The 12,601-nt window shown below is 36.0% G+C and overlaps 1 protein-coding gene across 1 annotated transcript in view; it reads right to left on the reverse strand.

Moving 5' to 3' along the window:
* The window catches only part of LOC106869027 (protein PIF), a 15,355-nt gene extending 7,383 nt beyond the window's left edge, over positions 1-7,972 (reverse strand). The window contains exons 1-4 of the mRNA XM_089362487.1: positions 7,832-7,972; positions 3,579-3,770; positions 3,085-3,261; positions 1-126 (exon numbers count right to left, since the gene is read on the reverse strand). The exon at positions 1-126 is cut by the window's left edge and continues 12 nt beyond it. Coding sequence (XP_089218613.1) covers positions 1-126; positions 3,085-3,261; positions 3,579-3,770; positions 7,832-7,907 — 571 coding nt within the window. The 5' untranslated portion in view covers positions 7,908-7,972. The remainder of the gene's footprint in view (positions 127-3,084; positions 3,262-3,578; positions 3,771-7,831) is intronic.
* Positions 7,973-12,601: the final 4,629 nt, after the last annotated feature.

Genomic DNA, 12,601 nt, shown 5'->3' on the forward strand with positions numbered 1-12,601 from the left:
CAGGTCCCATTGCTAATTGACAGCTACATGTGGTAAGGTTAAATATCAGGCCTTGTGCACAACTTTGGCGGGTTCCATTATGATAGTATACCTGAGGATTACTGTCAAGTGTGAAATCCGAACAGTCTGTAAAAGAATATTTACAAATTCATATATATATATATATATATATATATATATATATATATATATATATACATACCCCACCCAACATATATATATAATTGATCAATATCTATCTGTCTATCCACACACACACACACACACACACACACACACACACACATATATATATGTATATTCTTTATCTTTTACTTGTTTCAGTCATTATGCCATGCTGGAGCACCATGTTGTTGAAGAGTTTAAACGAGGAAATCGATCCCGGAGCTATTTATTTCTAAACCTGGTACTTGTAGCGATATCATTTAGTTGAACGGCTCGGTTACACGAAGTAGCAAACTAACACGTATGCTGGGAGCACAAACACAAAGACACGCGCGCGCACGCACACACAAAGACACACACAGACACACACACACATATTCATAGAATGGATTTCTTCCAATTTCTTCCTACCAAATCATCCATTCACAAGGCTACGTTCGGCCCGAGGCTATTGAAAAAGACGCCTGCACAAGGTGTCATGCAGTGGGACAGAACCTGAAACCATGTGCTTGGGAAGCAAACTCTTTCTATAAAGTCATGCGTCATCACATTGCAAAGAAAAACACGCTTTGAACGTTGGAGTTGAAGCTTTTCTTGGTAAAATATGATTATTCCTCTACTGCAAAATCCCTTTTGGACTACAACAGGCACTAGAAGTTTTATACGAACATTTTCGAATGATAAATGTTCTTAGTGTGGAACTCACAATAAAACATTTACAATAAAATTGTAATATGAAAATTTTCGTTATGCGAAAACATACTTTTGTGTTTTTACTTTCATACACATAAATATATATCTCTTACGTTAAAACATAAAACTGGCTATATTCAACCACGTGTGTGTGTGTGTGTGTGTGTGTGTGTGTGTGTGTGTGTGTGTGTGTGTGTGTGTGTGTGTGTGTCTGTGTCTGTGTGTGTGTGAGGGCGCATGGCTTAGTTGTTAAGATGTACTCACAATTGTAAGATTGCGGTTTCAACTCCTGGACTGGATGACACGCTGTGTTCAGGAGAGTCTTGCTCTGAAGTCACTTCGTAACCTGACGTACATACACCGTGCACTTGTTCAGCAACGTCGATTTAATGGAGTGGGTGAGCTAATGTAGAGCACATAATTTGTGCAGGTTCTTTTTTGAAAGAGATTGCAGAACACCGTCTTTCTGGGACTACGAGATATTACCATATATATAAATATAATTTCAGGCATTACATGTTTTCAAGACGGTGCCCAACATAGAATACCACCTTGAAGAATTTTAGTCGAACGAATCGGCTCCTTTTTTAAAAGCCTGATATTTATTTTATCGGTGTGTTTTGCCGAGCTGCTAAGTTACGGGGAACAGAGGCGAACCCTCATACGTCGTCTAACGACGGGAGAGTCTATTATATATATATATATATATATATATATATATATATATATATATATGTACGTGTGTGTGTATGTAAGAAGCCTTACGATCTACGCAATTAGTTCAGTACCGTTTCGAGCGAGGATTGGCCAATAAAGAAATCGAAAATCATACCAACGTTATTCAATCACTCAAAACATGAGTTAATGAAATACACAAAGCAACAACTAATTTTGATCTCTAATCCGAAAATGATATCCATTTATTATCATCACATCAAAGTTTTAAGATAGAATTTCATTTTTTTTTCTTCAATAAAACAGTTTACGAGAAACGAGGCATAATGTTACAACATACATAGATATTGGGTTTTTTTCAAAACCAGAATGTTTTCTTAAAATTCTACTGACTGAAATACGAATAAAAATCTTAAAATTTCTACAGACAAATTACAAGATAGTTTATGCTTAATTTCCAATAAATTTGCTTTTGAATGATTTTCTGGAGTGCTGAACATTAGAAAGATCACTATATATGTATAACACATTTTAGAATTGCTGAATGCATCTCTACTTCCAGAGATACATACCAACCGCTTAGTAGCACTCACTGTTAACTCTAAAAAAGGAACAAGAGATAATCTGAAGAACCTAGAATTCTCATAAATTAGTTTTAAATCTGAACACAAGGCCAGCAACTTCAAGTGTGGAGCTAAGTCGATTATATCATCTCCCAGTGCTCAGCCGTTACTTATTTTATGATGATGAAAGGATGAAAGGTTAAGTCGACTCCGGTGGGATTTGAACTTGCGACGGACGAAATGCCGCTAGGCATATTGCCCGACGTGATAGCGATTCAGCCATCTCACTGCCTTAGAATTCTTATAAATTGACTTAACTTTAAAGAAGGCTAGAGGAGAATTTGAGACACACATTTCTCCCTCAGTAAATATCAATAAGAATTTAGAAAATTCCGCTTTGTAGTTCAAATATATGCTTCTGGCCACTTGTAGATCGTTTTCGTTTCATATATGATTTTACTTATGTATTTTTTAATGTTTTAGGCAGAAGAGGTTGCCAGATAGGTGCAACTCAACTTGATCCTTTGAAATACTAAAAATACCAACCAAATCTCCCTGAAATTTTACTCTATGTATATTTTTAACCAGTTACATCGGATAATATAGTCCCAATGAACGCGTGTCTGTTAAAGTTTGTTAAACAATAGCATGTAGTCCCAGATAGCAAAGACGGGCAGACCAACATCAGGTTCATTCAGTTAGAGTTGATCTTGGGCTAACCAAAAACAACTATGTTTCCATTCAATAAAGAATATTAAGATGAGTAACTCTCGAACTTTTTTCTCATAGTTAACTTCGTTTGATTCTCTTTTTTTTTTTCTTTGGCTACTTCTCTTTCATACAAAATTATCGTTATTTATAAAACACATGTCACTGACAAAATGATATCTTAAAGGTATTATTCGTTCAAGCAATGATAATAGTTACAATAATTTCACTTTTAGCAGCGTAATCATTTTATTTACAAAACATGTTGATAATTACATACCTACGGGGCGAACTATCCTTGGAGGGCAACTAGCATCGGCAACACAAGCACCAGTATCGGGATCGACTGCAAATTGGTCAGGGCAGGATTTCTGAGTTGAGTCAAATTTACCATTGACGCATTCATAGTAGTTGTTACAAGAACCAATCGCTTTGAATCTTGAGCCACTTTTACAAGCTGCAAATATATCAATCCAGCACCAAAGTTTACATGTCAAGTAATTTAATGAATTTAATGATTTCCTAGCTAGTTTAATTTAAGTACCAATATTTAAGACGAAATTACAATATGTATGATCCAGTTATTATTGGTTCTATTTTGTCAAGTCATAAAGTTGGAAGTAAAGTTACAAACATGAAAAATAAAGGAGGAGAAACTCAATGAAGTATTGTACTCTTCTTTCATCTACACATCTATTTTTGTTGAATTTTAAGTCTATCAAATTGAACATATTGTTACTCCGTATCAAATGAAAAATAGGAATATTTACTTACTTTCATTGCAGTGTGCAACCTGGAGAGCGCAAATTCTTAATGTCATATTGAAAAATGTTGACGGTGGACAAGCTCTTAGATAAGCCCGCGTTACATTGCCACTAACGTCACACTGTATATACTGATCACATCTGTTTGGATGCGGGAAAAGTGACGCTTGTTGACTCTCTTTTACACACGCCTTACAATATGCTGCATAAAAGAAAAAAAAAGGATAACTTCGATATTTGAAAGCTATATGCTCTCTAAGAATATGCTGTATTAATTATGAACTTGCCTGTCAGCAAGTATTATTTTGAATATGGGACATAGTATGAGACGAATAAAATTTAAAGCATCTTGCAATACGTTACTGGTTTAGTTGTCATTCATTCTTCTGGCTTTAAATGTTATACAGAATAAAAATAAAAGTTACGGATATATCTTAAAAGAAATTGCTGTTACATGTTACAGGAGGTATACATTACAAAATTGGGATTCATAACACTTGAAATTTATGTATAAGTTGCGAAAAGGTTTTTAATATCTGAATGAAAAATTGAGACATATTAGATTTGGAATTTATAAATTCCAAGGTGGAAATTTAACAAGTTGACGAAAGGCAACAAAAAATATTTCAAAAATTAAAAAAATAGGTGCAGGATTATTTGTCTAGTGATTCGGTTCAAAAACAGGTGGTTCAAGATCCGATTCTATGGGAAAGTGTAGCTTTGCTAATGTCCTGTGAGAATAAACAGAGACTGCGCGCGTGTGTATGTATATATATATATATATATATATATATATATATATATATATATATATATATATATATATATATGTATATACGTATGTATGTATGTATGTATGTATGTATGTATGTGTGTGTGTGTGTGTGTTATGAGTGCATAAGTTGTCATGAGATCTAATGAGTACGAGCTTATCTCGATTGTCAAGACGTTGCGGCTGAGAATAAAAAAAACCCTCTAAACATGTATGCAGTCTATCACTAGATCAACAATTAGGAGATACTGGTACTCATTCTCAGCTGAGTTTACTGGAGCAATATGAAATATCTTATTCGAACCCACGACCTAAAGAACGTGGGCCCAATACTCTAATCACTTGACATCCTTTTACACACGCCTTTTATTTAGATATATGCATTAAACAATACAACCGAACCAATCTAACTGAAATCAAAAAGTGCTCTATAGGTAGTTAATAAGTTAAGAGTTCAGATTTGCGACATTAGTCCACACGATGAATATAGATTAGAATTTAGCAGTTCAGGAACGCTACATCAAAGCATGTGAAAACACCTATCAACAGCTGAGACATGTCTACTGTTTACACATCAAACTTACGATCTGATTTATCAGCCATCTTCAAAACTGGGACAGTAGTAATTGCGCAGTGTTACCTCATAAGCGCAACGCAATCATTTCCATAAATCGATATCTTTGAACATGTGAGTGTGTATCTATATCCGTGTTTATGCTTATATCGCTTAAAACGTTAGTGCTAAATTTATATACTGATTCAGTAAATAGAAATCAATAAAATATAAATTACACTGAAATAAATGCCAGAGTTGATTTGTCCAACCAGATCCTAAAAGGCAGTTATATATTATAGCTATGGTTTAATATAGGTATAAACAGCCTTTTAGAGAAGCGTGCCACATGAGACGGCTCATCATCAAACGGGCTGCCCTACCAAAAACATCCAAGGTAATTTTTTGTTGGTGTGCCATTTAGAAGGTCTTGCGGGCCGTATGTAGCTCGCTGCCACTGTTAGCCTGTGACTAGTTTCATACAAGTGAAAACAGAAATTTATCCTTCACCTGTTGTTCAATACAGTATTTTATTTATTCAACTAAAATATTTTCAGGTATATTTTTGCTCGAAAGACTGAACCGGGAGATTCATGTATCATTAAAAGCATGCACCGGAGACAATGATCCCTTTTCAAATCAGAAACATTTAAAACAAATGAAGAAAGTGGTGACTGACGAAAACAATGGATGGGGGTGAATATAATTCTTGTTTAATGTAAATTTCTTAGAACCGCAAATGTATCGACATAAAAAATGCTTAACTTCTAACCGTCAACTTTTAACAATGCAAAACTTATTCTATAATTTTTATTTGTTTCAGTCATTTTACTGCGGCCATGCTGGGGAAATACCTCGATAAATCACTGGGAAAAATGGATTAGGGTTTCTTGATTGGTGCTGTGCCCATTAACTAAACCGACTCATATAATATTATGTATCTATATAAACGTAAGTGGAGGCACATGGCCTAGAGGGATCGAATCTCAAACCGGGCGATGTGTGTGTTTATGAGCGAAACACCTAAGTTCCACGCGGTCCCGGCAGAAGGTAATGGCTAACTTCCTCTTACTCTTTCTTCCTGCATCTAGCAGCTCAACTGCGACGGACCGGCCCCACCGTCCAGGTGGGGGGGGGGGGATCTATACGCCCTTGAAACCGGTCCTTATGAGCCAGGCATGTTCCTTCGAGAAGAAACAAACAACAATATAAACGTAAATGTCGGAAATCACATATTTGTGCAAGTTAAGGTTTACATATAATTCATTCCACTGAGCACCATACACGTATAGCCAGTTTCTTGTGTAAATCATATAAGAAAATATCAACAGAAAAAGATTTTAATATCATCGTCAGATGATATTATTATAGTGATTTGCAACACTCAACAGTCAAGAAAAGGAAAAAAATATAGCAAAGGCGTGACGCAGATGCATCAAAAGAGACATCTCTTGATTGCCGCGTCGCTATGTACAATCTCTCTCTCTCTCTCTCTCTCTCTCTATATATATATATATATATATATATATATATATATATATATATATATATATATATATATTCTGTTCATTTGTGTATGTTTTCGTGTGTGTATAAATATTAATGTATATACATGCATGTGTACATGTACATTTGTATATGCATTAATCAACATCACAAAGTGCATAAGTTCTTACATATAGATACATGCATATATATATTATATAGTGACATACGTATGTATGGATATATATATATATATATATATATATATATACATATATCCACATATGTACATATATAGAAAGGCATAACTATTCAGAGCCAAACTATCTTAGGAAAGAAAATATGTGATTTGTTTGAGCTTGTGTTGGACCTACACACTCATTAGATTGGATGTTATCTCCGTTTCAGTAGAGCTTTAGCAACTGAGAATACAGGATGTCCGTATTCTTAAAACTCTTTGCAAAGTTTAGTTACTATAGCTCGTATTTATTTTCAGCTGAGTGGATGTGAAACGAAGACCACAAAAGAACTGAACCCATGGCCTAACGTTCTTGAGCCTAAAACCCAAACCACCTGCCTATATTCATATATTGGTTTCAGATTTTGGCACAAAGCCAGCAATTTCCGAGGAAGGGGTAAGTCGATGAAATCAACCCCAGTTCTCAACTGGTACTTATTTTATAGATACCGAGAGGATGAAAAGCAAAGTCGACGTCGGCGGAATTAGAACACTAAGCATATTGCTCGGTGTGCTAACGATTCTACCAGCACGCCGACTTATTGACGATGGTTATTTAATTCAAAATCTATGTGATGATCCATGAAAATACAACAAGAATCATTGAAAATGTCGTTTTGAAAGCGAATGAGAATGTCAATTTACATGTCAAGAATGTAATATACTAAATAGACATGAATATTATAAACAATAGGGATTTCTTCGATGAACTTCACTATAAACTTTAATCAGTTCCCAAGTAACTTTATGTAAATAAAAATTGTTGGCACATTTTCATATAATAATTCATTAGATTTACAATGTTTCTCTGAGATTATCGTAAAATTTAATGGGGAGGAAATGCTCTTTACTAGACAGATCAAAACATAACTAGGAGATGAATTTAATATGTCAATAATGACTGAATCAATCAATTCAAGAGAAAAGCTTTATTGCACGTGTAATATTTTGATCTCCTAATTTGTTTATGGGGCATCTATATGTTTATATTAATCAGTGGGACATTCTGGCCAATCTAACTTGATTGTAAACCATTGCCTTCAGGTTTTGAATATTTAAAAGTTGTTTCCTACAATTACATGTTATTTAAATGTCCTCTGTGGTTAGTCCTTTAACTACATGCTTAAAAACATATTTGCTTGAAAGAGAAATCATTCAAATCAAGAAACATAAGAAGTTAAACAAACAGCGGAGGAGATCCTTTATAATACTTACCTTCATAAGAGACCAACGCTCCAGCCAGTCCTACTGACAGAAGAAGACATGCTGCGGTTCTAATGAAAGTGTTCATTATGGTAACGTTTGTCGTTCCTGCTGAGAAATTTTGAGTTGACTCACGGAGGCGAGAGGCAAAGTGATTCTGTAAAGCTGCAAACTAGTTTATATAGAGCAAATTCTTTTGAATGATGTAGAGTCTTTGTTTGAAATATTTCTATGGTATGTGTGTATGTATTAAATATTGTGTCTGTGTATTTTTATATTTGTTCTACACCATCCAGGTGCTTTGTGCTAACACGTGCTATATCTCGCAGAAAAGAAAATGGGTGTTGACAATAAAAGGCGACTTTTACTTTTTTTTTCTTATAAAAAGGAAAAATTCACAGCATTTAACGCTTTCCATTCAAAACCTAACAGGACTGAAAACAAGGCGCACTGTCGTGAGAAACATTCATTCATGTCCACAATGAAACAAAACTTTTCACAAAGCAAATTCATAAATATATTCTGTATATAAAACTGCACGGGAAATATGCTGAGACGCAATAATCTCATGGATGCCCAGGGAGGTCTATTGCTCTCACCAAGACATCGACAATTGAGTAGAATTTATTTGGGAAAAAAATCACAAATGTATAGATATTATCATTGCCTACTTTTGTATAACCTTTTCTAGACATTTCTATTAAAATTTTTACGCCCAGTGGAAGAAGAATGGATTGTGTGTGTTTACAGTTTCTAATATGAAAGTTGTTTTTTTTATTAATAAATATTAAATTTTACACTACATTTTAAAAGTAATTTTCAGATTAATTAAGAAAATATTTTTGTCATATATACTTTAATGGCATAAGAGAATAATAATTAATTTAGGAAAACGCTCAAAAGTTACTAGGAACACAACGCCTGTACAGAACTGATAAAATACTAAGAAGGAAAGCTAGGATAAAATCCATTTTTTATTACCCACATGGGGCGAAACATAGAGGGGGACAGCACAGTCTGATTGGTGTGAGACACATACAATGATATAACTTTAAAATTTACATGTTATAATAAAATCGGATGAAATTGGATGAAAAAAACAAAACAAGGACAAATTACAACATAGAATGAAGTAGGGAGATGGGTTGCACTCCGACCCCACGAGCCCCGATCTCCTACTGGCACCTTTATATAGACTTATGACACGTTCACGAGGAATCATTCAATACCAGCATCCTCGCTACATGCATCCATCTGTCTTTAAACATTCCCTCTTTCAGGTATCTTCTCTCCAGCCTCAGCTTCCTTTTTAGGTGAAATGTAAAGAATCTCACCAGCCTGAGGCCGGATACGAAGCTGCTTGTCACCAGACCTTTCATTCGCGTCTTTCATACCACCTCTTTCGTAACTGCTACTACTGCGAGAAAACAATTCTTACCTTCTTTCGTAAGGAAATCCGGCGGGTCAATTTTTATGATTGACTCAGACGACAGCTGTACTCTTCTCGAACCCGACAGCAGATGTACTGCATAAGCCCACACTTCAGACTCTTCCGGGCACTGAAAAATAGCGTGCAGGACGGTTTCCCTATCCTGCTCGCATCTTGGAGAGTCCGCAAGTCTGGATTGACCGTGACGTACGAGCTTATCCCGAACGGGTAAGGCTTCTCGGTAAACTTGCCAACCCAGAGATTTTTGGAAATTACCCAAGCTCCCCGGCCCAAAAGTCCTTCGGAACAAACTGTCTAACTGGTTATCTCCGAGACCCAGAGTCTCCCCTAGAGTATCGTCGTTCCCGGCCTCTATCAATCTGCTATAAAAAGACGTGGTGGTACCAAAACCGCTGGCATTACCCAAGCGACGGAACAGTAGGAGTGCTTTACGGCACTCCGTGAGGCTAGGATAAAATCATGCAAGTATGAAAGTAACGTTAGAAATAGGAAGAAAACAAAGGATTACAATTTTTTTATTCATTGACATGCAAATTAAGTAAAGATTCCTTATAAATATTGGTTTTAAATTTTAGGACAAAACCGGCAAGTTCGGCGACGGGAGTAAGTTGGTTACATCAACCTCAGCCGGTGCTTATTTTTATCAATTCCGAAAGGATGAAACGCAAATGTTAACCACAGTGGGGTTTGAACTCAGAACTTAAACGAAATGCCACTAAGCATGTATACCAGCTTACTAACTCTGCCAGCTCTCCATCTTGATAATGATAATAATAATAAAAGTAACAATCCTTTCTATTATAGGCACAAGTCCTGGAATTTGGTGGGAGGGGCCAGTCGATTAGATCGATCCCAGTATGCAACTGGTACTTAATTTATCGACCTCGAAAGGTAAAGTCAACCTCGAAAGGTAAAGTCGACCTCGAAAGGTAAAGTCGACCTCGGCGGAATTTAAACTCAGAAAATATACACGAACGAGATACTGCTAAGCATTTCGCCCGGCGTGCTAAAGATTCTGCCAGCTCGCCGCCTTAATAATAATAATTATTATCATCATTATTATTTCAAATTATTGTCTCAAGGGTAACTTGGAGGAGGAGGGGGATGAGTCGATTACATCGACCCCACTGGTCGATGTAATCCATGCCTGCAGAGCTTGCTAACGATTCTGCCAGCTCACCGCCTTAATAATAATAATAATAATAATAATAATAATAATAATAATAATAATAATAATAATAATAATAATAATAATAATAATAATAAAATAGCTCCTACTCTGCGAAACTTTTTATCTGTAAGTATGAGATCATGGAGAACCACACTGATGTTGAACAATGACAATGAATCTCTAAATGCTGGAGATGTAAGAATTTCATGTGCCATTTTCCAGGGTGACTCACTATCACCACTCCTCTTCTGTCTAGCCCTAATACCGCTCTCAAAATTGCTCAATGATGCACAGTATGGTTATAAAATATTTGATAAAAATATAAATCATCTCATTTACATGGATGATTTAAAGCTCTTTGCAAAAAATGACCAACAACTCAAAGGCCTACTAGCGATTGTTAAACAATTCAGTGATGACATCAGGATGCAATTTGGCCTTGATAAATGTGCAAAAGCTACCTTTATCAAAGGAAAAATGACAAATACATTTAATGTGAACCTTGACCAGCAAAATGTCATAAAAGAGTTAGAACCAGCGGAGAGCTACAAATACCTAGGGGTAATTGAAGGGGACAATATCAAGCACTCAGTGATGAGGGAAAAGATCAGAAGAGAATGTTATCGCAGGGTGAGAGCAATACTGAAGACAGAGCTGAACGCGAGAAACAGGATCGAAGCGATCAATGCTCTAGCCATACCAGTCGTGACTTACAGTTTCAATATCGTTAACTGGTCAATTACTGAAATATGTAATGTTGACAGAAAAATACGAAAACTGTTGACAATGCATAGAATGCACCACCCTAAGGCAGATAAAGAACGTCTTTATTTACCAAGAAAAGAGGGAGGCCGAGGACTTCTACAGCTGGCATTATCAATGAAGGTAGCCACAATTGGCCTAGACACCTTTCTGAAAAACTCTGAGGACTGGATGCTAAAATTTGTCTTAAAACACGAAAGCAAGAAAGCATCTTACTCAGTAACAAAACAGGCAAAGGACTATCTAAGTGAATTCCAATTGCAACAAATTCAAGAATTAGACGAACTAGAAACACCTGCAGAAAAAGCTAAGCGCTTGAAAACCCGTGCAAAAATTGCTGCCTTAGATATTATGACTGAAAAATGGCATGGAAAACCTCTCAATGGCAAATACCCAAAGAGAGCGAATAATGCAGATATTGACAAAGCCCTTACCCACCAATGGTTAATGGCCTCTGGCTTGAAATCAGAAACAGAGGGGTTTATCATAGCAGCCCAAGATCAATGCCTACCTACAAAGAACTACCAGGCCAACATATTAAAGAACGGCAGCTCCCCATTATGTCGTATATGCCAACAACAAAATGAGACCATCGATCATGTTGTCTTCATGTGCAGTCTGCTTGCGCCTACAGAGTATCTCAACAGGCATGATAGAGCTGCACAATATATTCACTGGGTAATATGCAAAAACCTGGACTTGCCCCATGATAAAAACTGATGGGAACACAAACCACCCCCAGTACTTGAAAATGATCACATTGCACTCCTCTGGAACTTCACCATTCAAACTGACAGAAAGATAGACGCAAATAGGCCAGACATCATACTGAAAGACTTCAGACAAAAATCATGCTTCCTCATTGATATGACTGTCCCAATCGATATAAACGTATCTGTCAAGACCTACCAAAAACTGAGCAAATATAAAGATCTTGAAATAGAAATTAGCAAAATGTGGAATCTGAAGACGAAAACAATACCTATTGTCATAGGTGCCCTGGGAATGATAGCGAAACGGGCTGATTACTACCTAGCTCAGATACCAGGAAACCCCAAAATGGCTGAAGTTCAAAAGATAGTGCTCATGGGAACTGCCCATATCCTACGTAAAATACTGTCTATGTGATCTCAAATTTTAAAACAAACACATAATTTTCTTATGGTTTCTTAAACATTCCCTAGAACAAAACTGTACAAATACAAATATATGGTACCCTAGGCATAACACCTACATGAACTTCTAACTTGTTGTCTCTTGAGGTCTCTGGGTGAGACTTGGATCCAACTTGTACAAATGCAAAACAAAAGTCAAACATAAAATAATAATAATAATAATAATTTCAACAAGAAATGAATAAAAAAAGAAAAGGCATCGAAGGAAAAGGAAATGTACAATC

Source organism: Octopus bimaculoides, chromosome 14 (genome assembly GCF_046866305.1).
Source record: "Octopus bimaculoides isolate indiv1 chromosome 14, ASM4686630v1, whole genome shotgun sequence".
Taxonomy (NCBI): Eukaryota; Metazoa; Mollusca; class Cephalopoda; order Octopoda; family Octopodidae; genus Octopus; species Octopus bimaculoides.